The following is a 27,920-nucleotide window of genomic DNA, read 5'->3' as shown; positions in this document are numbered from 1 at the left end:
AATGGAGGTTTTCCAACATATTGTCAAACTGCTGTCAAGTTAGTGATAAATTTAAAACATTCAAATATTTTAAATAGAATACCCCATACTGAACACCTATTTAAACCTAAAATCAAGCAGGACACAAGCCTGAAAATTAAATTCCATATGTTGAATGCTAGATAACTCCTCAGTGTTTCCAAAATGCCCTATAAAAATGTTGCATGAAAGTGCCTTCTGAATCCTTTCCAGGTTTTGGTAGTTATATGGAAAATGCACATATACAAACAATGGTTCAATGAAATTCTGTAGTCACTTGTGTGTTTGCTCAAATTTTCCAATTCATATTCTGTAACATGACCTTAAATAAATGATCAAACCTTATTTCCCACAGGCACCTCTTCTGAAGTGTTTTATTTGCAAGCTGCTTGTTATAGCAGCAAGAGTCAGTCTTAATATATCATTTTACAGTGGCTCTCATCCCAAATGATCCCATGTGAAACTTCAATCACACCCAATGATCTCTTTATCTACCTCCGAGATGGAATAGGGCAATTGGTTGATAGTATGTAGTAACAAAATAATAGGCCAGGGCAGGAAGTTAACACTCAAGTTATTTCTGAAAGTTTCATCCAAAATTACTTAGGCTGCTAAATCTCACTTTCAAAAGTATCTTGGAAATTAGGAGCCTTTGAAAATTCTACCCTTTGTCCAAATGAAACTAATTACTTTATTGCCATTCAGCTAGGACACAGGATTCAGAGACTCTTCTCTTGCCGTCACTAAAATTCCCATGGCACTCCTCATCATGACCTTTTTGGGTCTCACACAAATATGGCACCTCCAACAAGATGGATCCATTTAACCTCATAAAAGGCATTCCTCAATACCAACTATGATGGAAGTGTGCCACCTATTTACCGTAATTCACTAATAGCACTGCCCACAACAGACTGAGCAGAAGATCTGCAAGGAGTATCTCCAGCTGAAAACCTGGCCTAACCAATCTGAAAGGGTCACAGCGCAAGGTAGAGTGGCTACGCATTTTCCACAAAAAAGCTCCAAGTTTCCTGAACTGAATTGAATGATTATTCCCTGGCACTATGATGAAGGGCTACAGCATAGAAACTTATGATAAATCATTAGGAGAATAAGATATTCAGCAAGTGAAAGATACTGTATTTTAGATAGTAAAATGTAGTTGCAATAAACTCATCATGACAAGGAGCATTTCTTCATTCCTGAAAGTATCTAACATACTTTCAACACTGTTTAAACAACAGTAACAATTTCTTGCAAGGTCTTAAATTTCTACAGTTTTGCCATATCATACAAAAAGTCAGGTCACTTTACTGATAAAAGCATTTTTGTTATTAACAAGAGAATAAAATGTAAGAGCCCTCTCTGCTGCAAATTCTGGGGCACAACAGTAGTAAAGATTAATAATTTTTCAGTATACGGTTCCAATATAAGTAATTAAGGAACAGTTATTTAACTACATAGGTATCTATGTGAAACACTATCCTCTATTTTAGTACCATTAGTAAGTGTGCCAAAGCAAAGCTAGCCATGTGAAAAGATATTAAAATAGTTCGTAACCCACCCACACAGATATCATTTGTGGTAGCTGTTTTGTAACTCAAGAAAAACAACTAGGGCTGTCAAGCGATTAAAAAAAATTAAACAATTAATCGCAGTTTTGGATTTTCTATATTTTCAAGTATAGGGTCAGGGCTGGGCACTCTGGGCTGCTCCAGCCCCCCAGTTGCCAATGCCTCCTGCCCCACACACAGGTATGCAATTAAGACGTAAAAAAAAAAAAAGCATTACTTTTGCTTTCAGTTAATTACAGGCATTAACTGCAATTAATTGACAGCCCTAAAAATAACCCAAATTGCATAACTGATATATTTGTACTTAGTATACTGTATCGCAGTGCTTATCAAAAATGGTGATTCTATGAAAGTCTGCATATTTATAATGACAATTTTTATGTTCAGACATTAAATTCTTTAGATTCTGTAAAGAATCAGGAACAACCCAATTGTAGTGGAATAATTAACTCTCTGGAGGTATTAGGTATTACACCAATATTCAACATCAGACATGTATATCAGTTAAGCATGTACTCCTGTTACCAAGGTTTTACTTTTGGCCTTACAACAGAATAAGGTCTATAATAAAAGCTGTGAATATACACCTCTACCCCAAGATAACACTGTCCTCGGGAGCCAAAAATTCTTACCGCGTTATAGGTGAAACCGCATTATATTGAACTTGCTTTGATCCACCGGAGTGCGCAACCCCTCCCAAAGCACTGCTCTACCACATTATATTCGAATTCATGTTATACCAGGTCACATTATATTGGGGCAGAGGTGTACTTTTAGTCACTGTTATGTACTTTTAGTCACTGTTATGATCTAATCAAATTAAAAAATGCCCAAAAGAACTTGTGAGACCCACACTGTCTCTTAAAGAAATGTGATTTAATGCTGCACATTTAAACAGCAAAAGTTAACTTTGTATTCTAGACTTCAGCATACTTAGTTACGAACTTTTGTGGGCAGTACATGTTATTTTCTTACAAGCAAAAGATAAGGGAATACAATACAGTTGAGGCAGCACAAGTTAAGTTACAATAGGCATACATCATTATGAAGGTTACATGTTTTTGTTATTTTAAAATCACAACCCGTTTTGCTCATTTTTCCTTAAACACTTCAGATATTTAAGACACAGGCAATAAATAGTTTCATTTCTCTTAACTTTTATTCTAACAAACCAGACTTCTGTGGACTGCACTTGTTTTTGCAACTATAGTGATTAAATATATTTATTGGCTTCAGTTACAAATACCTATTCAGTATTACTTTAACATCAGCAAATTTGTTTTCAAACTGAGCCCTGTAGGTCACTATAATCATGTTTCCAAAATGACCAAAGTTAACTGACATCACTACAATTTTTGAAGAAAGCTACAGATGTACAAAACATATTCTACAATACGAAGTTGTGTTATCACTTCTCTGTCAGCAGACCATGTAAAAGAAGAAAATCTAGAAGTTTTTCACCTACTTTGCAAGCAAATTTTAAGACAAGGGAACAAGATTGTACTGCTTTATTTTGTGCTCCCAATTAGAAAAAAGTGACCATTTTCTATTTTACCTATGTATTGATGCTACTTCCATATCCTCCCCCAGCTTGGCAGCCCCTCAAAAATGTTGAAACAGCAAAATGCAGAGGACATACCAAAATCATTAAAATACACAAAAGAAAGGATTTGACCAGCAAGTTGTACTGCAATCATTACTCTATAAAAATTTATATTTTAGCACCTACTAAATACTGTGCTGACAAAATACATAAGTAATCTCTCTTAAAAACCACCTCTTCGAGAAAGTCAAGTTTACCCATGCGGGCAGCTTTATTCAGGGCACTGACGGCTTAGGCCCCTTTTGCAAATATACAGATTTTTTTATGTCCATTTTTAAAGACTTGAGTAAGTCTGATACCTGATTTTAGTCCATTTTTTACTTCTGTTCCCAGCTGGAATAATCATCTACATGAACAAATATTTCAGAAATAAAATATAAAAGCCCAATCTTGTACAAGTACACTGTTTTGCTAACTGTTTTGATACTTGGCAAAATATTTATTTTTAAAAATGAATTTGTTCAGGGTGGACCCAATATCTACTGCTTAGACAGCCTTCATAAAACTTCTAACACAATTCCGCTTCAGTCTAACATATACTGACTTAATGACTGATACTTAAAAGTTTCCACAAAGCAGTGCTGGCTCACTAAATTCCAGGAAAGTTATTAATTTCTTCCATCTGTTTCTCTCATCATCCTCCTAAATAAAGAGTATCAACTATACTATGGCTTCACTTCATTATCTATACATCTTGGACAGCAAAAGGCAACAAAATAAACCATTTTGCATAACTCTAAAGGAGCAGCAATATATAAAAAATGTAAGTCTCCAAAAGAATAAACATAGCCATGCCATACATGTAAATCTTCACAAAGTCTGTCTTCAAAAATTATTCAAAAATGTTTCTCTTTAAGAACTATTCTGTCCCCTCCCCCGCACCCACACACACTCACAGTACTCATTTGTTTAGCATTTTAGTATTTGGTTCAGTAGTTTCCGGTTCTGGTATTCGAGCATCTTGTCTCTCTCAAGAAAACATTAGGATATTCAGTGACTTAGCATGTGCCAGCAGAAATTGCTAATAAAGAAAACACTGAATTCACAGGGGGTGGCTGGGTAAGGGAATTCTTTTCAATGAGAGTTTGTCATTTGACATGACAGGTGTGGCAGTTTAATGACCGCTAAAATGTGATGTTTCATTTTTAAGACTCAAGGCACAGAGAAGAAAATCATTTGTCTTCAGTACTGAGCCATGAACTTAATTAGAAGTGCCAGTTAGTTCGTTTTTAGGTGTCTTAAAAATATTTCCAAGTCATGTTATGCAGCAACTGGCTATACAATCACTGACATACTCCTTCTCCAGCCAAAAGAATGGAAAACACTTATAGGGAGAACAGCACTAAATGTTAGAAAAATCCCTTTACCACAACTTAATACCGATGCATGGAGAAATACTGTGTACCCACCCTCCAACAGTGTCCCTCCAGAGGGAAAGAAAGGTATAATGGGGTGGGGAGGGACACTAAGCAAGTAAATGAGGCCAGGGAAATAAAAGGCATATTAAAATAAAGGCCATTAAAAATAAAGTTCCCCTCCCCCTCACTGTAAAGAAACATTTACTTCTAGACCACGGGTACGTAACGTATGGCACATGTGCCAAAGGCGGTACGCAAGCTGATTTTCAGTGGCACTCACATACCCAGGTCCTGCCCATCGGTCCGGAGGGAAGAGGGCTCTACATTTTAGTTTAATTTTAAATGAAGCTTCTTAAAATATTTTTAAAACGTTATTTACTTGACATACAACAATAGTTTAGTTATATATTATAGACTTCAAGAAAGAGACCTTCTAAAAATGTTAAAATGTATTACTGGCACGTGAAACCTTAACTCAGAGTGAATAAATGAAGACTCAGCACACCACTTCTCAAAGGTTGCTGACCCCTGTTCTAGATGTAGGTTCCTGGACCTATGGCAGACATTTTGAATATGTTGATAAACTTACTTGATAAAGGCTGGTGGCATGTCCCTTTTCAAAATCTGGTCTTCAGTTGTCTGCACTGTTTCTTTTCCAACCTGTATGAAAAATCCAAGAGTCATATTTAACCCCTCAGCTTTGGAGTTTCAGTTTAATGCTTACATCAATCACATCATATACCAACAATGGGAACTAGAAACTGACAAGCCCTTTTATTAGTTTTGGTAATGTTTGTATACAGTTTTGAATATGTAAAGCATTATATAGGTACTAAGTAGTAGAATTTTTAAAGTTTACTCTTTTTGGAAAGCACTAAATTCATGGACAATAAACTGCTTGTTAATCACTGTACACGTTTTGTGGAGTGCAGTATGGTAATGTTCCCTATACAGATCTGGTCAAATTAATAATACCAATAAAAACATTGCTTTCCAATATTGCTACAGTCAAGTTCTGAGGAAACAATTCTTGCTACTGCTGAAAGACAATTATTTTTTACAGGTACATATCTACCTCGATATAACGCTGTCCTCAGGATCCAAAAAATCTTACTGCGTTATAAGTGAAACCAAGTTATATCAAACTTGGTTTGATCCGCCGGAGTGTTCAGCCCCGCCACCCCACCCCCGGAGCACTGCTTTACCGCATTATATCCAAATTTGTATTATATTGGGTCGTGTTATATCGAAGTAGAGGTGTAATATGCATTTCAAGAACACCAACTGCAGCACTGAGCCATAAAAATAAAATATCTAATCGTTTCTATAATGCAAATTACATGAGTTGAACATTTAGTATTATAGCAATCTTATTTATGGGTTTGTGGGATTCCACTTATGTGAGCATGAGTACATGCTAAATGAGAGCACTTTTTTAAAGTGCATATTAATAGCCAAATAAAACTGGACACTGCATCTTTAGTGTAAGTACACCAACATTACGTTGGTGCTAGTCATGTTATGTATTACGAATAAATGCATTGTATGTCCTGTGTAACACCTCTATTAAATCTCAGTGCAGAAACAGAGAAGCTAATTTGTTTCTTCTTCCTACAGAAATTGTTAGAAAAAATCATCACTATACAATTCTGCAAGAAAAGAGAAGGAACTTTATATCCCCAACAAGCTTTGCAGGCTTGCCAATAAAATGTGAATCAGAAAGAAGGCTCCAAGGTAAAAAACAAACAAAACAAATCCCTCTTCTACCCTTTGACCTGACTTGCCTATTAGAAAATGTAATTAACTACAGGAAGTAAACACACACAAGACTATCCTCAGGCAAAGTAATGGTGCACAATTTTCCCCTTATAGTTAATAATGAAGGGACTAAACTAAGATCGGGGTAACAACATTCACTGTTTTCATACACAATAGCTCTTGTGTTACACAAATCTTTCAAATCAGCAGCTGGTTCTCTGTGGTCTATGAGATCATAAACTTGACAAGAGTCTTTCCAGTTGCATTGTTCACTGTATTTTCCAGCTGAATAAATCATTCAGCAATGCCCGGGGAAGCAAGGTCTTTAACTCAGACACTAGTTTATATTAAGTGCTTCCAGGGCTGCCTGAGCTACAGACAAAACAACATTGTATCCTAATTTTTACTGTAACAAATATGTTTTAACATACAAGCATTAAACTGAAGAGGTTTGCCTGAGTTACACTCCCAGACCAGAGAGATGTTAAAGCTGGCGCATTTTATTAAAACTTTTGTCAGAATCCATAAGACACACATAGAGCTTGCATAAACCTCAGTGCTCGAGTGTCTTCCAGGAGTACAAGCTACTCTGCTCATCAGCACTGTCCCCCTTTGACCTCTTCAGTACAGTTCTAAACTTTACAGGGACAAGACATAGGAAAATATAGCCCTGACATTTTCTAGTTCTTACACCAAAAAAAGTCCACGTTTACCACTAACAAACATATTGTAACTTAGGAGTGCTATACTCGCAAGGTACAGGGGTCATTTCTGGCTTTGGATACACCACAGAAACTCCCACTCAAGTCCATCAGAGCTGTGTGCATATATGAGAAAAGAATATCCAGACTTCAGGTGGAGGTAGTTCTCAATCTCTTTTTCGCATATACGCAGACTACAACAAGGCAAAATAAATCACAAAAATCTGTGTCTTTTGCAAAGTTGGTACAATAGAGCTGAGCAGTGATCTGTTTACCCATCTCATGAAAATCTGAGGTTTTGAAATTTTTTCCCCAATACACGCTGGGATAAGAAAAGTAAAAATCTCAAAAAAAATTCAAACCAAAAACTTGAGGAAAAAAAAAAAAGCCTGTTTGGGTCAACAGAAACACAGATAATTTCAAAACATTTCAGTTTGATTTTGGCTTTTTTTAAAAAAATGGTTCTTCTACTGTCATTTTGAATGAGAAAACTAGAATTTTTTATTAGAAAATTTCAAAAAAATTTCAAGTCAAGAAATTTGTTGAAATCAGCCCATTCCTACAAACTGTGTTGATGAATCAGCATTTTCCTGACAAAAAATGTTTCAGAAAAATTCCCAAACAGCTCTTCTGTATAACTTAGTGCAGGGGTGGGAAAACTTTTTGGACCAAGGGCCACATCTGGGAATAGAAATTGTATGGCAGGCCATGAATGGTCAGAAAATTGGGGTTGGAGTACAGCGGGGAGTGAGGGCTCTAGGGTTCCACGGTGGGGCCAGAAATGAGGATTTCAGAACATGGGAGGGGGCTCTGAGGTGAGGTGAGGGCGAGGGCTCTGGCTGGGGTGTAGGCTCTGGAGTAGGGCTGGGGATTAGGAATTTGGGGTATAAGAGGATGCTCTGGGCTAGGATCAAGGGGTTCCGAGGGCAGGAGAGAGATCAGGGCTGGGTAGGGTGACCATATGTCCCGATTTTACATGAACAGTCTTGATTTTTGGGTCTCTTCTTATATAGGCTCCTATTACCCCCCACCCCCAAGTCCTGATTTTTCACATTTGCTGTCTGCTCACCCTAGGGCTGGGGGCTGGGTGCAAGAAGGGGTAAAGGCTTCGGCTGGGATTATGGGCTCCAGGGTGGGGTTGGGGATGAGGGGTTTGGGCTGCAGGAGGGTGCTCAGGGCTGGGATCAAGGGGATCAGAGGGTGCGAGTGGGATCAGAGCTGGGACAAGGGGTTGGGGCATGGGGAGAGACTCAGAGGTGCAGGCTCCAGGCAGCGCTTACCTCAAGCAGCTCCTGGAAGCAGCAGCATGTCCCTTCTACAGCTCCTAAGCAGAGGCACAGCCAGACGACTCTGCACACTGCCTCGTCTGCAAGCACCACTCCTGCTGCTCCCACTGGAGCACCAGAGGGGGGCCATGCTGAGGCTTCCAGGAGCAGCATGAAGCGGCCTCACACTCTGTGCCCCAGCTGAAGTGGGGCCATGCTGCGACTTCTGGGAGCCATGTGGAGTGGCCCCCAACCCTGTGCCCTGGTTAGAGCACTGGAGGGGGGGCCATACTGTTTTGGGGAGCCACATGGAGCAGACCCTAACCCTGCTCCCTGGCTGGAGTGCCAGATGTCGGGCCATGCTGCAGCTTCTGGCAGCCACACGGTGTGGTCCCCAACCCTGCTTCTCAGCTGGAGTGCCAGTGCGGGGCAATCCCTAGACCCTGCTCCCCAGAGGGAACTCGAGGGTAGTCTTAAAACGGCTGGTGGGCCAGATCTGGCCTGCAGGCCGTAGTTTGCCCACCCCTGACTTAATGGGTGGTACAGTTAACATAAAAGGAGTATCTATGTTTACTAATATTTCAAGAACTTCTATAGTTTGATATTTTCTACACAACGTGTTTTAATCAGATAAACAATAATGCAAACTGAGTGATCTTAATCTGGACTTGAAAAACTCACTCTTGCTCTGTGCGAGAAGCTTGCCCTGACAAGTGACAGGGACCACCCCAATTTCTGCAGAATCGAAGCTTCTATTTTTAAACAAAATTAAGTGTCAGCACTTACAGTTGCAAAGAAGGCCTCCCAAAGGTGAACAGAGTCTATGGACACTTTCAGTGACTCTGTTGCCATTCACAGATTGACCAAAAGCAACAGCATGAAATTGAGAACCTGGCTGTTGCTGGGCAAACTAATAAGCCGCACAGTTTGGGAGGAAGGGGAATGAAAAAAGCAAGGAATGGAATCTAAGAGAGATTAAGGGACATATATAGTACGTAGAAGAAACTTCTTTCATCCTATTATCTCCTCCCCCCCAGTAGCCACTAACTAGACTCAAAAAGAGGAGACACCTCCCTTCTAGAAGCTAAAGGAGTCGAGTTTCAGATTTATCCCACACCCACAAGCCAGAGGCAGATATGAAGAATAGATTCTCCTGCACAAAGATAAAGGACAATAGGCTGGTAGGAACTCTTAGCAGTTAGGGTAGACAAGAGGCTGGGCTCTTCATCAAGCTGTAGCTCTCTGATCTTGTCGGTGAGGACCTTATCCCCTCTTATCTACCTGTGACTAGTAGAGGTCTAGTACCTTTGAAAATTCCTGCCCACGGCTAGTGACTTTTTCCCCAGGCTGCTGCTGTGGGAGAAAGAGGCAACCTGGAAAGATTCACAGTCCTGTTTAAAAGGTGCCATCTCCGGTGCCTATGTTCCCAGAACAAAGACTGAGGATCCAGTGTTGCCAATGCTCACAGTTTTATCACAAGTCTTGCTATATTGGATATTTTTCTTTATTTCCCAGCCCCTGGAATTATGAATTTTCACTTAACTTTCTTTTCATTTAAAAAAAATGAAAGTAAGTTTCTAGCCCTTATGGTTGTGGAGAACAGCTTGAAAATGCGAACAGAGCGCACTGTAAAGCCTCACATACAAACGAAGGATCCAAAATTGATTTAAAAAAAATGATTTTAAGCCAATCTCAAGTTTTTGTAACGCTTAGGGTTGGCAATACTGAGGACCTGCTGAACCTCAGGAACAAGAGATTCAGACTTAAAAGTCAGAAATGAAATCTTTACTTACAGCTCTCATACCGTCCCACTTCAATTAGAAAGGAAGAAAGTTTAGTGTTTTCTAGAATGTTCTACAATGTTTAAAACAAGATCTGTTTTCCATAAAATTATTCACTAATGTCAAGCATCATGACAAAAAAAAAAAAAAGCAGGGGCGGAGGCGGTAGTAATAGTCCTCAACTTTCACCCTATTAGAGACCATCACAAATAAATTCAGCTGCTGTAGCTGAACACCTGTGTGTTCCATCAGCTGGATACCGGATAAAAAGCGAAGAGGTAAATAAACAAATTTAGCATAACAAATGCTAGGAATGGCTTGTGCAGAAAATGACCTTATCTACTGAATTTGTCTAGTTTATATCCTAGAAATATCTCATCACTACCCCAAGCCATTGCGCATGCATTAAGTCAGCACAGGATTTAAAAATGTACCCACATTTTAAAGCAAGCCAATAAGGAATACACAGACTGTGAAAGAGAAAGTGTTTTAACAACTGTGTGTCAAAACATGTCAGAAATTATCTACTTATCTATGCAACTCAATCAAATCCTCTGCAGCTTCTGCAATTTCTCATGTTCCCCATCTCTTAGAAATTGGTCTTGAAAACAAATACTAATGACCTACTGAAGCATTAAAGGGCAAACGCAAAACAACTTCCTGGTTATACACATATCAGGATCCACATTAATGTCAAACTGCAATATCCAGAGGAAAATATTTAGGCTGTAGGAGCTGATGGTCAATATAATTTCTGTCAGCTCTAAAACAATAAAAAATGGCCTAAAGGCTGCAAGGCTAAAAATAAGCATCTATCAAATGCTACTGGAATCAGAAGCAATTATGATAAATTTAGGCCTGCCTCCTGTTTGTACAGAACTGCTAAGTTTGAGGTCAGGTAAGAGAAAATATTTACTACATTGGCTGAGATTACCAGATGCTTTATTCAGATCACTCTGATTTGAGACTGTAAACTCAATGTTTAATTTGCAGTTGATTATATATATTTAGCACATAAATACAGGACCAAATTTAGCAACCACACTCAGTAATAGCCACTGAAACAGGGCAAAACATTTGGCTCCTATAGGCAATCAACAGCATTTTTGAATGTGGCTCAAGTTCAAAGTTGCTCTATGGGATTTGGTCCCCAGATACTGCCACCCAGCAGGATTTAATTTAAAAATTTACTGAAGAATAAACTAGGTCAACTCTACTTTACACACTCTGGTTTGGCAATAAAAAACTGAATTTTCTGAATAAAGATACATAAAATTTGGGTGGCTCATGAAAGCTGTGAGATTTAACGCAGGTTTCACTCGTCACTCCTCAATCACAATAAATAGTCTGATGGGATGATGACCTCAGCGTCCTATGGAGAAGATATGGTATGTTTTACAAGCAAGAATGAATTAAGACTATGGAGGACTCGTGAATAGCTATTTCAGGATAACACCCATTTATAGGCTACTCCCTGCCCGCTACTCAGTTCATTGATGTCAGTGGGACTACTCACATATTTAAAACTAACTTGTTAAACCAAGGTCCTAATGAGGTGAAGTGAAACATTTTGCCATTTTACAATGTATTTATCCAAGTGGAAATAATCTTGAAAATTAGTTAATAAATAATCTTGGAATAATGAGGGAAAACACAAGCTAACAGCTTTACTCTAGTGCAGTGGTTCTCAGCCAAGAGTACACATACCTTTGGGGGTACGAAGAGGTCTTCTGGGGGTACATGAACTCATCTAGATATTTGCCTAGTTTTACAACAGGCTACATAAAAAGCACTAAAATAAATTTGATACAGATAATGACTTGTTTATACTGCTCTATACGCTGATATGTACATACAATATTTATATTCCAATTGATTTTATAAATATATGATAAAAATGAAAAAGTAATCAATTTTTCTGTAACAGTGAGTTGTGACGCTTCGTATTTTTATGTCTGATTTGTAAGCAAGTAGTTTTTAAGTGAGGTGAAACTTGGGGGTACTCAAAACAAATCAGACTCCTGAAAGGGGTACAGTAGTCTAGAAAGGTTGAAAGCCACTGTTTTAGTGCATGTTTCTTATTCAAAATTCATCCCTGTCGAATTTAGCACCTTGAACTTTAATTTGTTCCACTTCCACTCTTAAAGCAGTTGCACCAGCTCTAACGAAGAGATTAAAAGGTGTTACTGACAGATGTTTAAAAAGTATACTCTAGCATTATTTTACGCAAGTTTTGATAAAGCCTGTATACTGCACTTCTTCTGTGAAAAGTAGCCACATCTGCTTAGGAGCTGCAAGATAAACACGTACGTAAACCAACAAGAAACCAAGCTCTTCCTTTCTTACCTGTAGTTCATATCCAGTATCTTATGGTCCTCTAACACAATAAATCTTTACCATCACAACATTAACACTTGACCCAACCTCAGTATAGCCTGATTCAGCAAGGTACCTAAGCACATGCCTAACTTTAAGCATGTGAGTAGTTTCAATGAAGTCAACAGGATTACTTACACTGTAAGTCAGGCACATGCTTAAATACCTTGCTGAATCAATTCCATCTACAGGCCCTATCTTTTAATTACGTATGCTTTTTTGGGCTGGTTTTCTCAGCATTACACTGGAGACTGAATTGCAGAAGTTTCAAGGCACCATTCCAACATCCTCCAGCAATAAATCAAGAAAATTAAAGCTCGGCCATCTGTCCCCAACATCAGTAACAAACCTACCTGCTACAGTGAAATTTTTAACACCAGTTCCAACTGCCCAGGGCCAAGGAAATCCTAGAATTCAACTAAAACAGTTTAAATACAGAAAAAGACTACACAGAAACTAGAATAAGTTACATTATTTGGGCTGCAAAATTGACTTCTATTGATGCTGCAGAAGCCTAGTAACCCTATGCAGATAATGAGTCCATTGCTTAAGTGTTCTGATTAAACGTAGGGCACATAAAGCAACATGAAAGAAACAAAAGCAAATCTTTTGTATTGAACAGTTCACTGTGGCATACCTAATATTTTAATTGGAGAATTTTTCCAGCACTATTATGAAAAGCTTCTCTCCTGCTGCAATACTTCTTAGACTAGAACTACGTCAAGTTTATAATATACTAGCCCCACTCTAATCAGGCCTATACAAAGATTAACTCTTTCCTCTTAGATTTTCCAGATAAAGTTAATATATGCACAAGAAAAATGGCAACCGTCTAGTTGGTGAAACGCACAATTGCAATATGTCAACTCTGCCTCACATGAAGGAGATGCAGGAAAATCTTTCACAGCAGATACCAAAAAACTGTTCTCTGACCCATTTTTAAGACATCTATGGCTGTGAAAGATTCCTAAGTCTCAAAGTGGCTCCAGTAGGTGATACAGAATTCTACAGAAGTACATAAACATTTGAAGAAAGACAACATGTGAACTGAAGCATACCATCAGGGAGTTTAATGAAAAGTAGGCAATTGTGATATCGTAGGGTTAAACCCCTCTGCATAGCTAATAGAAACATACTAGTCTGAAGAGCAGGGCAGAGTATATCAACGATAGGTGGGTATGGTTGTATGTTTGGTCAACAACCCCAACTCCAACACAAAAATAAAAGTTTAGCGGTTTTTTCCAGGGGGAATCGGAGATGGAAATATATGGAAAGTATTAATGGGAATGTTTGAGAAGGAAGGAAAGATAGAAACTTCTTTTCAGCACTCTAAAATATAGTAGGTCAGACAGAGAACGACATCACAAAATGTTCACACTTCTGCTAATGGGGGAAGAGAGCTTTCCTCCCTGAGAGGGAGAAGTGGCCTGTATGAACTTGTGCTCCCAGTCCTAAGAGCTCACTTATTGATGCGTGAACATGACCCCTAAACCAGTAAGGTTAATGGTTGGTTTTCCCCCTTCAGCAGGATGACAAACTCAAGTGACACAGATCTCAGTACTGTAAGTACCAACTATAAATTATGTATTTATATAGTAGGACTGATCAAACCGCAGCTTGTAAGCTGCATGGCTCTTTTATAGTTAAAGTGTGGCTCGCGGAGTCCCCCATCTCCCTCTTCTAGAACTACTAGCTTCTATACCTACCAGACTGGGAGTTCGAAAAGGTCTTCTGCCCTGTGGAGAGAGGGGTCTCGGGGCTTCAGATTTCCCCACAGGACTGAAGCCTCGGGCCCCAGCGTGCGCACAGATGCGCGCGCACACACACACACACACACACACACACACACACACACACACGTGGGACAGAAGCCCTGAGCTCCCCCTGCCAGTTGGGTAAGCAGAGAATGGGGGAAGGCACAGGGGCTCCAAGCAATACTTTAAGAGAAGTTAAGCCTGGGTGAATCCAGTAGTGTGAGAGTGAGGCCAATAGAAAGAGAAGCTCACACATGTGCATTATATCAGGAAATAGCGTTGTTCTGTATTCAGACATCATGCTGTGCAGACCTCACGTGTTTGTCATCTCCCTGCATTCTGCAGAATACAGGCTGTGTTTACTGTTCATAAATCTAAAACTATTCAAATGCAACTTAAGTGTTAACCCTACGTTTATTTCATGATGACAATGACGACATCTTCAAATTGTAAGAAAGGCAAGTATGAAGAAAACAGAATAGGAGGAAGATTTTGCATTCACTGTTAAAGGTCGCAAACGCCTGCGCCTTACCTATAATGCATCCATCGCTCACTCATTACAAAGCAAGCAGCTTAAAACATCACTATGAAATGAATAACAACTTTTTGTCTAAATACCCTCCTGAATCAGAATTAAGGAAAAACAAGTAAATGCATTAAAATTACGCCTAACCAGGTCAGACACTACTTTCAGCATTCAGTAAGGAAGCTGATACAACCAAAGCTAGTTTTGTTATGTCATGGAGTATCGCTCATGCTAAACGTCGATAGTGCGATGGAAAATTTGTTAAGAAGAATATTGCAGAAGTAGTTGCAATTTTAGATCCAAGTAACACAATACTTCAACGACTAATAAAGCAAATTCCAATTTTACACCACACTATGGAAAGGTATTTCTTCCATATCAATGCTGATGTTGCAAGCAAGATACAAAACAATCTAAAGAATTCTCTAGCATTTAGCCTAGCAATCAACAAATCCATAGATTAAACCACAACTAACGATAATTGTTCACTATGTTTCAGCTGATATAATTGTGAAAGAAAAAGTGTTGGACTTAGTGGCGTTAAAAGAAACAACCCAAGGTGTTGACGTAAAGAACACACTTGACAAAACACTGACAAATGCCAATGTACAACTGGATAAATTTGTCACTGTTGCAATGGATGGAGTCCTGCCATGGTAGGGCAAAAAGTAGGCCTTATCAGACTCTTGAAAAGCAATTCCAAATTTCCAGAGTTTCTCCCTGTTCATTCCATCATCCATCACGAACATCTCACAGGCAGATACTTCAAGTACAGAAATGTTACAAAAAAGGTTCTAGAAATTGTGAATTTCATCCACTCAAATGGGAAGACTCATCGACAGTTCAAAAACGCCATCAAAGAATTGGATCTTGAAGGCAAAACTAATGATGTCTCTTTCAGATACAGACTAACATGGCTGCTACTCTGGAATCTTTCCATTGTGTTTCTATAGTAAAAGGTCAGGTACATTTATGGCACTAAATAACTGAATGTACAGGGATAGAGCAGGATGCTTCATTTTGTAGAAAAGGCTAAAGGCAAGACAAACAGAATGATCACACCCAGACTCTAAGATGTCCCCACACTAAAACATTTTCTCTTTTTAAAGCTGTTGCCTATAATCTTATTTGACCACAATAAACAGTTTACTTATTTTTTAAATGTCCAAAGATTCACTTCAGCATTTAATTACTGTAAAAATCTGAACTACTTTCTTTACAACATTGCCGTGAACATCAATCAGCCTTGAAACTTTCTGCTAATTTTTAAAAGTAACTGGGAGTTGCACAAAGAGCTCTAATGTATCCAAATAAAAATGCAGCTAGCTGCCAAGTACTGAATTTTAAGGTCTTACATTCATCATGTGCAAATACTTGAACTGACTTTCTAAATACCAAATTGCTTAAAACACAGCAATCCCTTTTCAGTGGCAACAGCAAAGCCAGCCCCCTGCCCTTCCTAGGAGTGCCAGGATTTTAACAATATCATGGTAATAATTCCAATATATCTCAGGCATCTTTCTTCTGAAAATCAAGGTAATAGTAGTTCTATGTCTGAAGACAGGATTGAAAAGCGTGGGAAGGGTAGGAAGAGAATAAATGAGTGCAGTTAGTTAATTTTGAATTCCAAGTTTCTTTTGAGTAGAATTGCGGTAACACAAGTGAAAATTAGATCGGTCACTATAGACTCCCAAGCCATGGCAAATTTGGCTGAAGATTTGCTTCTTCCATATGTACAGTTTTTTTTTTAAATGTATCAGAGGACTGCCAGTTCTGAGAAGACTTATCATATCTACTGTTATTCACACATGCATTTGAAAACTGATAATACAATCTAATTATTTTTCCACCATCATCCTTTAACGATACTTTTACTTCCAGATCCTTTTTTAAATTCTTATCCTAACATTGTTTCAAGGAGATTAAGTTGGTTTTCTTGGTGCCTGCAGGACTTACTGCTCCATCACAAATATCTCAGCCTGCAATATTCTGGTGGATTATCAGCATCCATAGAGATCAGTGCAGGCAGACAGAAGTCTGTCTACAGTCAAAAAAGTAATTTTCTTTCCAATTTTGAGCAGATCTTTGGAGAGTGCTAAAAACTGCTTGTTAGAGAATATTGTGAGCCAGGGAAAATACTATAGAAATGCTACATTACCCTTTTATTTAACAAGTCAACTTGCAAAGGAAGAATCTAACCCTATTTTACACCTTCACTGTGTCTAAGGTTTAATGAAAATGTATTTCACTACCAGGTAATTTTGTCAAATCAAAAATTAATTTGAAATTTTCCACCTGTGTAATCCATCTTTGTTTTTTGTTGCTTTCTCTCTCCCTCCCTCCTTTTTCAATACGGGGCTATAATGGATGTGATTGCTGTGAATCAGGCTCACGTTGCATGCAGGCCTTCATTTCAGCTCCACAGCGTTAGTCACAGTATAGTCCTGCATCAATACATCTTCACCTGAGTACAGAGAGAGATTTACTGATCCTCTGTAGAAACATAGGATTTTTTTTATTCAAACTTCACTGAGTTCCTCATTTCTCTTGAATAATAAACAACCGTAACCCATATCCACATTAGGTTAATAATGTAAACCATTGCTCACATGCAGCTTATACTCACTGCAGTACTACTTATGTTTACATGAAACAGAACAAAGTATCAAACAATGTGTTCAATGCGACAATATTCACTTAAGGCAACTTAATAGGAGCTCAAACATGGATTAATTTTAATTAGATGGCTTGTCAACCTTCTGCACTGGGTTTGAAAATCTTCTTATCTATTTTCATTTGAACAAGAAAGACTCCAATCTGAAATTTATTTTTCTGTTTAATTTACACACACAGAGCAGCTTGAATTTGCACTATAATGAAGCCTATATCATCTGATACACAGTATTCCTAGCACAGAGTCAGCCACAGATTTTCCCCACATGGTCACTACACAAGAACAGCCTGACACCATGCATGAGGTGACTGCTCAATTCAGAAAGCTTACTAATACCGTTGTGATTAGGTTGCTGCTTAGAGCATTTAAAAATAAATAAGACACTTATGGCCTTGCATTAATTTTTAAATTAGATAAAATTTTAACTGACATCTGGATAAGTTTTGATATATTTAATAGGACTATGATGCTGTAAAAAAAACTAAGCTACTTCACACACAAAAAGCATTTAATTAATATCTCTTTTTCCTTCAACACCAACAAAAGGGCTAACTACCAGTAATTTATTTACTATCTTAAGAAACTAGACTTTTTTTGACTAGAGAGATAAAAAGTTATTTTAAATGTTAAAGGCTGCCAATATTGAGACCACAGCATGACTGAGGGTATGTCTACATTACACCCACTACAGCAGCACAGCTATGATGCGGCGAGTGGGCCAACGTAGCACTGTAGCATAGATACTTCCGTAGATGTAGGAAGAGGTTTTTCCATCAATGTAGGTAATCCACCCCTCAGAAGTGGTAGCAAGCTCAAGGGAAGAATTCTTCCCTCAACCTAGCCACATCTACACAGGGGGTTAAAAGTTCACATAACGATGTTGCACAGGTAGCAAAATTTTTCACAGCCCTGAGCAACATAGCTAAGTCGATGTAATTTTTAACTGTAGATCTGGCCTAAGATAATTATAATACCTCCCACTAAGTAAGAATACAGCTGAACCACAACGTTACTTCAATATCAGGGAGTCCGCACCATTTTTTTTTTAAAAGCTTATTCAGAAATAGTAGTGGATCTTTTGGAACATATTCTCTCACATATTTACATAACAAACAATGAAATCGCAACAGGTCAGTTTTCCCCAGATTCACACCATCGTTCTTCCATTACCTCTTTTACTACACTCTGCTTTTGGCTGCATTTGAAAGTCTACTTCAAACTGGTAATCATGGTTCAATCCAAGACACTGTTTGCGCCAAAATGGTGTTGGAAATTGCTTTAGTTTTATTCAAATTGATTTTCAACTGTGGTCCTCTTTACTCTGGCCACCTGAAATATTGACTTGACCCTTGAAGTCCCTAGGTACATGCATTATAAGTCCCACTGGCTTCAGTACCATTACTCACATCTATGTATCTATAGGGCCCCATCCCAAGTGTCTCAAAACCTTTTTAAGTGTACATTTTCACAATGCCTATAAGAAGTGAAGTACTATTATAATCCCATTTTACAGATGGGAAATTGAGGAACAGATACCAAGCAACTTGCACCACAGAAGACCAGATGACACACTGATGACCAAAGCACTGCAATATACTATACAGAAGACCCAGATTCATAAAGGAATTCTTGGGCTATTGATTCTCAGGCCAGCTGGGTCTGACAGTCTTGAGGAAAGGAAATGTTCTGTTTTGAAGAAAGCAGGTACAAAATGCATCATGTTTATGAACCCTTTACCAGTTTAGGTACTCAGATACTATTGTTATGGGCACCATATAAGAACAGGAAGGACTCATGCTCTGCCAGCTGTGGAGAATAACAGTTCTCAAGAAGAGTGAGAGAAAGAGCAAGAGGCAGCCTTAAACCAAAGCCAAGTGACAGCTCTTAATATCAGTTAACAGCAAGAGTCACTCCGCCAAGATGGCAAGGCCAGCTTCTCAAGTGTCACTGTCAGGAGCAACTGGAGAGCATCCAGACACCTGGGACCTAATCTCCAGAATAAAGTAGTATTATTACAGACTTCTGTTTTATTCTATAGGTTTATTTTTATATATATTCTCTGAAAACATCTGCTTAATGTGCAGTGGCAGTCAAAAAAGCTAACAAATGTTAAGAACCATTGGGAAAGGGATAAGAAGACAGAAAATATCAGAATGCCTCTATATAAATCCATGGTACGCCCACACCTTGAATACTGCGTGAAGTTCTGGTTACCCCATCTCACAAAAGGTATGAGAACTGGAAAAGGTACAGAGAAGGGTAACAAAAATGATTAGGGCTATGGAACAACTTCCACACGATGAGAGATTAAAAATATCGGATCTATGATAAAGGTCTATAAAATCATCAATGGTGTGGAGAAAATGAATAAGGAAATGTTGTTTACTCCTTCACATAACACAAGAATTAGCGGTCACTCAATGAAATTAATAGGCAGCAGATTTAAAAACAAACAAAATCAAGTACTTCACACAACACACAATCAACATGTGGAACTCATTGCCAGGGGGATACTGTGAAGGCCAAAACTACAACAGGGTTAAAAAAGAACTAGGGTAAATTCATGGAGGATAGGTCCATCAATGGCTATTAGCCAAGATGGTCAGGGATGCAACCTAATGCTCTGAGTGTCCCTAGCCTCTGTTTGGCAGAAGTTGGGACTGGACAACAGGGGATCGATCACTTGATGATTGCCTATTCTGTTCATTCTTTCTGAAGCACCTGGCATTGGCCACTGTCAGAAGACAGGATGAGCTAGATGGACCATTGGTCTGGCCCAGTATGGCCGTTCTTATATTCTTAGATAGAAGCTATAGTAATTATCATCAACATTAGGCTGGAAAATCAGGTTAACACCAAAATTACGTTTCCTTTGGAACAGTTTAATGACGGGATCTGTCATGGGTAGTTTTATGCCAACCTGCTAGAAACTCAAAGAGGAGGATGCAATGTAGAGCCACTACATGTTTCCCCCACACCCTTCAATCTCTTTGAGGTGGTCAGGATTTATAGGGTCACTGATGCAGGTTAATACCAAGTTAGATGTCAGAAATGGTCTAGTTATTATGTAGTCCTGCCTTGAGTGCAGGGGACTGGACTAGATACCTATTGAGGTCCCTTCCAGTCCTACACTTCTATGATTCTATGACACTTGCTAACAAGAGAGGCACACAGACTGTAGCAGCCCTCCACAGACCATTAGGAAAATGCATTACCTATTGGCAGAGTTAACACTATAGGAATGTGTGACTAAGTAACTGGGAATCAGGGTGGATAAAAATCAACGATTTAAAAAAAATCTGATTTTTTTTATTTAAATCCAATTTTTTTTTTATAAAAATGCTTTTTGAGGAAAAAACCTATCTAATGATAGTTTTAATTAAAATATCTTTGAGCTATAATGTATCTTATCATGGAACAGGGATTATAAATTCTAATTCTATAGTATGAGACAATATATTCATGTAACGTTTAAGAAAAGTTTTGTAAATGAGTTCCAATAGTTCATAGATTAGGGACCCAATTTTATAGATTTAGGTTAATCTTTCTATCTACCCAATGGGACTCGATGCTCAGTCTAGAAGAGACCACTCGAGATACTTAGTTTTACAGTTCTCAAACTTGTGGATGTGTGTCTCCGGAGATAACATGCTTGTTAACAGCTAAAATGTTTTTAAATAAATAATACAGAGGTGAGAAATAACAGACCTTAATTCTATTGTCCCTCTGCAAATTTGTGTACACAAAGTCAATCCCTTACTTGTCTCTAAAAGTGCAAAGTTTCAGAAAGTTCAGTGAATAGAAGATTGTTGGAGGTGGAATAGATCTGGACAAGGAGAAGAAGTCTGGAAAGAAATGGGAGAAAGGAGGGACAGGCAGTAGAAACAAAAGTGAAACTGTTTGAACAGCATATTCCAGAAGTCTTGAGGTCTTTCTGTATGTGGTCTTCATTGATTTGAGATCTACCATACCATTCTCTCACTAGAAGGGAAAACCTGTAATGGCAGCAGGCCATAAAAGAGACCCAGTTGGGGAATATTTTAATGGAGTTCCTCTACCTGTGGGTAAGACAGGCATGCGTGCAAAATGCAAACAGTGCAACAAAGAAATGCAAGGCCTTGTTGCCCAAATAAAACAACATCATGAGAAGTGTTCCTTCTCAGGAGGACGCAGCATTGAAGATGACGACAGGAACATGTCTGAACATTCAGGATCTTCAGGTTGGTAAACTTTTTTATTTCATATTTCTTTCTTAAGGACTGCCTGTCTTCTTTCTGGACTATTCTCGAATTCTCATATTTGAGCAAAAAATATAGTTGTTACCCTATGGTACTATCATTTTAGATGCAGTTGTGATAAAAAATAAATAGCTGATATAGACAGATCTTCCTTTTACAATTTCACTTTTAAAGTAGTACGGAATATCAGTGAATGCAATGAGTAATACTAAATGAGCAGTATGGTAATAATAATTAAATAACTGCATTGACTTCTTTTGTTTAGGAAAATCCATCATCAACATACAGGATTCTGAAGACTATCCACCTTCAAGATCACCATCATTTTCTATAGTTTCAGAGTTATGTGTCAGTGACAGTGTTTCAGTCACATCATGTATGTCACATAGCCATAGTATATCACATGTAGCAAAAAGACAAAAAACTCCATCATCCAGAAACAACCATAGATAAGTTTGTGACAAGAACCAGCAGATTACAAAAAGAGGTAATAGATGAAAAAATTGCCCAGTTTGTTTATGCAACAAACTCTCCATTCCGTATGATTAAGAACCCACACTTCATTACTATGGTTCAGTCATTAAGACCAGGATACAGTCCATCCAACAAAGCAGATGTTGCAGGCAAACTGCTGGATAAAGTGTATGAAAGAGAAATTGAGCAGGGTGCAAAAGGTCTAGAGGGTAAAATTGTTAACCTGAGTCTTGATGGTGGAGCAATGTCCACAATGATCCTGTTGTATGCACTCTCCTGTCAGCATAATACTCCATTTCTGCGAGAGGCAGAAGTTATGTCAGCGTGACATAGAGCCAGTGTAGACAGCACTTAGGTCGCTGTAACTTGCATCCCTCAGTGGGTGTCTTTTCACACCCCTGAGTGACGTAAATTAGATTGACTTAAGCGGTAGTGTAGACCTGAACTAAGTCTGCTCTCAGGGCATACCAAGAAGGAGAGGGAGAGGTGGGAGTGCGTGTGTGTGTGCATCCATCCCCTAGCTCTCTGAGCTGACTGAAGTCATTACAGGATTGTCCAAGGCCAACCAACATCAATGGTAAATCTGAGAAGACCATTGAAAACCCGATCACCAGAACACTGATACCTATAAACCAACAACCCAGAGGGTGGAGGGTTTCCCTGCCTCTCAGAAGATAAACTGAGCAGAGACTCCCAGCTTAAGAACAAAGGAGCAGGAGGCAGGCAAATAAAGAGTTGGCTTCTGGAAGAAACTTGGAGGCTCTCTCTCAACTGGGAACTGACTAAGGAAGGAAGTCAGTGAGAAACACAGCCTGAAAACAGAGTTCACTACAGCTTGGCTGGTGAATTGCTCTAAACTGACCAGAATGGACAATGCTTTAACCTTTATTTCTCTGCATTAACCTACGGACTTCCAGTTCTGTGTTCCAACTAACTAATAAACCCTACTATTCTGAAAACGCTGCTTCAGCATCACTGCAAATACTGGGTGAGGTGCATTAGTTCTGAAGACTGTACAAGATTCTACAAGGAGTACCTCAGGCCTGGTCTACGCTACAGAGTTGGGTCGATATCAGGCACCTTACGCTAACCTAAGTTTATAAGCATCTACACTACAATGTTGCTCCTGCTGATCTAAGTCACTTACTATACCTATCTAATAATTCCATCTCCGTGAGAGGCATAGCGCTTACTCCCAGTGTACACACTGTGTTGACTGTTCCAGCTGTCAGACCCAGGTGGCTGACAGTCCAGAGCCCCTGTCAGCCCCGGGCAGCAGAGCCCCTGGCATCTGTCAATGCCCCATACTGTCAATTAAATCGGTGGAAGTGCTCCTGGAGAGGACGCACATCACCGACAGATAGAGGGGAGTGTGGACATGCAAAATCGATTTAATTACTGCAGTGGCTGTACATCAATGTAACTTAAGTTGACTTAATTTTGTAGCGTAGGCTTGCCCTCTGTTGGAGACATTGAGCCGGGCTCATTGTGTGAAACAGGATTACTGAAAGCCCAGAGGTTCAGTCTCAGCAGTTAGTAAGGCTGCTTGATATACCCTGAAGGAAGGGTAAGATCTCTTGGGGGTCTGACACACTGACCAGGATCCTCCAGGAGACTGTTCCAAAGGTGGGGACATAGCACTGATCCTGTGGATCTGTAACAGATGGTCTACCAATGAATACCTGTCCTGCTCTTACCTCCCATACAGTACTGATCAGGGAAATTCATTGCCAGAGTGAGGAAATTTGAAGATACCCCCCGTTAAGAGCAGATTAGTTCTAGTCATAACCAATACCAATCCACAAGGATCTGTTCTTATTTCAGCTTTACCCAGTTTCTCTGGATGCACAGAATGCCTGACAATACTTTCTCTATCAGGGCTTGAGTCTTCAGCAGACTACAAAACCATTTGAGGGTAGGAGTGGTGGTTTTGGTACAAAGCTGACAATTTGTGAGGCCTGTGCTGTCAAGTGCAAGTCTCCAAGTAGGAGTAGAGTGGGGCAGAAGGCAAAGATGGGAGGGAGGAACCTGAAATGGCTTCTCTTCCAGTCCCCCTGCTAGAGGGCATTTAGAGAATCTCTTTCATTTACTATTAATCTATCCTACATCATGAACAGTGACAAAGGGGAAAAACATAAATCCTTGCATACCCCATCCAACCCCCAGAAAAAGGTTCATTTTTCTGACCACAGCTGCACTTCTATTTCTTGCCCGCCACAGTTTGGGCTATTCAATATGGCTTCGGTTTTTTAGGGTTTATTTCCGAGTGTTATACAAATGTCCAAAAACTGAGGGTTTTCGGGATTCATTGTATATATACTGTAAAAATAATACACAGTCTATCCATTATACATTACAGTAGTATATATTGTAATGAGTAATGTCTCTGTATGGTTTCTTAGTGTGTTTTATCAAGGTTCTGTTTCACATTAAAGCACTGTAGGGAACTTTTAGTGAGTGCCAGTAGGGTCTGCACAGACCAATTACCGTGCAACGCATTAGTGTGCTTTAAAAATCACACCCCCACAGGGTATGCATTACTGCTTTGAACAGACAAGACCTTAGATACAAGTAGCCATTGGTGTTTATCTAATAAACACTGGATTTTTTTTTAAAGTACCAGGGTGTTTTATGAGTGTTTATCAGTTAAAACTGAAAATCAGAAGCCCTACAATTAAAATATTGATATCAGTCCAGTTGGAGTACCGTCATACTTCACTATTTTCACAACCAGAAGCTAAATGTGAAGAACAGATCATCTACTAATGCCATCAGTGTGTCACTATTAAAAAGCTTCCCATCATCTCTTTGAAAGCTCATTGCAGGATAACACCATCCAAAAATAGCAAGTACTTTTAATATCTACATGAATAGCAAGTGCATTCTGTAAGACTTTCCTATCATTGGAGAACAAAGCTTTCTACTGTTTAACTAGTGCCAAGCTGAGCTGAAGGCTGCCTTGAAACAATCTGTACCTTTTTGAACTGCTAAGGAGTCAAGACAACTTTGGAATTACCATACACAATTTACTGTCTTCTATTTATCTGAACTGTAGGCTGATCTGCTGAACAGTGAAACAAGAGAACAGCTGCTGTGTCTCCGTACAATTTAAATTGGCATACACAAAGACGTTCAAGTATAAAGAAATTGTAAACCAACCCAAGCAATATTTTGCTGTCTGAATCCTCTCTTACTCATCTTTGTTACAGCACAATGTTTACATCAGAACACTAAGATTAACTACCAACCACATTTGCTCAACTCAAACTTTCTTAGATTGTGTTATATTACTTTTAACTAATTCAGTATAACCAATGTTCCCCTCCCCCTCAAAAAGCAGTACATGTGGGTATGGAATGAGAAATATTGGATCGTTCTTCCAGTGTAAAAACAAGTTCACAACCCCTGAGATATTTAGAAGACATTCTACTAGCTTTAAAACATTTTTCTTCATCCAGCTCAGAGCCTATTAGCTATTCTGTGCATAGACATCTCAATTATTTTGAGCCCAGTGTCAAAGCTCCAACAGACATTAAAAGGAAGGGGAAAAGCTACTACAATTGGAATGCTATCATAAAGCAAAAATGCTGCAATAGAAGTGATCCTTAAAGGTTTATGTGCAATTCAGTGTTTCTTAAATTTTTGTAGTTTGCTAGAAGCATGTTCACTACAAATAGTTCATAGAAAAATGAAACTGAGATAATAGAAAAAGAAACCAGTGTTCAGAGTCTGATTTCAAATAAAGTTTGCATTAAAAACAATATAATATATTTTAGCAATAACACTGCTCTACAGCCAAAATGCTTCTGAAATAAATGTAGTCCAGCTTTACTAATTCTGGGTCACTGAGAACGAAAATGATGCTTAAAATTGTTGATTGGCTCTAGTTTTCAAGATATGCTATTGGGTCAGTATATATGACCCTTGACTTGGGAATGGCGGAGGATAAGTGAGTTATAAAGGGAAGGGATCTCAATTTAAACCAGAAATGACTAAAATACATCTTTGACTGGATCTATGAATAAATCTGTGACTGGGTTCGGACAGTACTTGCTTTTGAGGCAAAACAATGAATGATGCAATCTGAAGCTGGTATTGCGTCATACATGATATGAATTGCATCATGTTATTCCTAGAAGTCATGGATGATGCAATCATAATGAAGCTTACATCACTCTGCTGAACAAATTGCCCTATATCAGCTCTAGAAATCATACAGTGTCGTGCTCTCTTATTTGTCAGTGCTGGATTTTGCAAAGGGACACATTTCTGTTTAGCCAAAGTGAGCAGAGATGCCTTGTACTTGTGTGAACAGTGCAGATAACTTCTGCTATGTTTGTAGTGAAGTGACTTTTGCATCACAAAAGCGCAGTATAACCACTACGGTTAAGAAAGCCTCTCACCTTTCTTTTGGCTGCAAAATTGGAGATCAGGACAAGAGGTGGGCCCCACACATATGCTGCAACACTTGGGCAACAAATCTTCGCCAGTGGTTGAACAGGAAAAGGAAATCTATGCCTTTTGCAGTGCCAATGATTTGGAGAGAGCCAACAGATCATACCAGCAATTGTTCCTTCTGCATGGTGCCTCCAGTTGGGAAACGTGTGTCAAAGAAGAAAAAGTGGACTGTGCATTATCCAAACATTCCATCAGCTATACGCCCAGTACCCCACGGAGAAGGACTGCCAGTTCCTGATGCACCAGAATCCTTCTCACTTGAGTCAGACGAGGAAGAGGAAGAGGATGAAACTTCTGGTCCTGAACCATCAGTGTCACAGGACCCACATTTTCTCCCATCCTCCTCCTCTGAACCACACCTCATAACACAAGGTGAACTGAATGACCTTGTCAGGGATTTGGAACTACCCAAGAGTAAGGCAGAGCTGTTGGGCTCCAGACTACAGCAGTGGAATCTCCTGGCAGGCTATCAGGGCAAATGGAGCCCATCAATGCTTGCAGACTATTGCTGGACAGTGATAAGAGATGCTCCATTTAATGAATACAAGAGACAAGCCAAGAAGCGCCGAGTAGACACTGAATAGGACTAAACTATGTACATAATAGTTTTTTGCCTTTTGTTTCATAATAAATTTTATTTATAGAACCCTTTTGCTGATTTTTAAAGTCTTACATAAACAGGACAGGTGAAATATTATCATGTAAAGCAACCATAAACACATGAAAAGACCTAGGTTTACAATTTATAATTAAAACTCTATCTACACAATATACATAGACATAAAATGTAAAACTTTAAATATCTTAGAAACAGTAGCCAATCAGTTGTTTTGTCATATTTGAATTCAGCACATCAAAATACATAATAAATATCACATTTTTATCTCTGAAGCAGATGACTTCTCAAAAATTGTAGACCAGTGTAATGTAAGGATGTGTATGCAATCTTCTTAGCGTATGTGCAATGTGCCTCAGGTGGCACGTGACCGGGATTCATCACCAAATTTGGTCCACTGCTTGGATCATTGGCTTCCCCAGCCTGGCTGGGTACTGATAGGGAGTCTGACATGAATGCTGATCCATTCACCCCTGTGTACGCAATGACAGGGAATATAGCATGCACTCAGTACAGTCTCTCTCTCTGAAGGAAATTGAAGCCCACATCGAACCACTTATATATATTAGAAAGACCTTTTAAGACTGAACCATCTCTTAATTTGAAGACCAGTACATGAATCAGAATGCTTATCCCTGCCATAAAAGTTATGTGATATCACAAGAGTGTAAGTTTTGCACACAACAGACAACTCAGCCTACAAACTTAACCCAGTTGTGAATTTAACTGTAAAAGTTAATAAAACG

The 27,920-nt window shown here is 38.9% G+C and overlaps 1 protein-coding gene across 2 annotated transcripts in view; it reads right to left on the bottom strand.

Moving 5' to 3' along the window:
• Positions 1–27,920, bottom strand: part of VCL (vinculin) — a 108,876-nt gene that overhangs the window by 63,536 nt on the left and 17,420 nt on the right. For both annotated transcript variants that reach the window (XM_050960034.1, XM_050960035.1), the window contains exon 2: positions 5,143–5,213. In XM_050960034.1, the coding sequence (XP_050815991.1) occupies positions 5,143–5,213 (71 nt within the window). The remainder of the gene's footprint in view (positions 1–5,142; positions 5,214–27,920) is intronic.

The sequence above is a fragment of the Gopherus flavomarginatus genome, chromosome 6 (genome assembly GCF_025201925.1).
Source record: "Gopherus flavomarginatus isolate rGopFla2 chromosome 6, rGopFla2.mat.asm, whole genome shotgun sequence".
NCBI classification, from domain to species: domain Eukaryota; kingdom Metazoa; phylum Chordata; order Testudines; family Testudinidae; genus Gopherus; species Gopherus flavomarginatus.
Note: the sequence above shows the minus strand (reverse complement) of the source record. Positions and strands in the feature narration are given on the sequence as shown.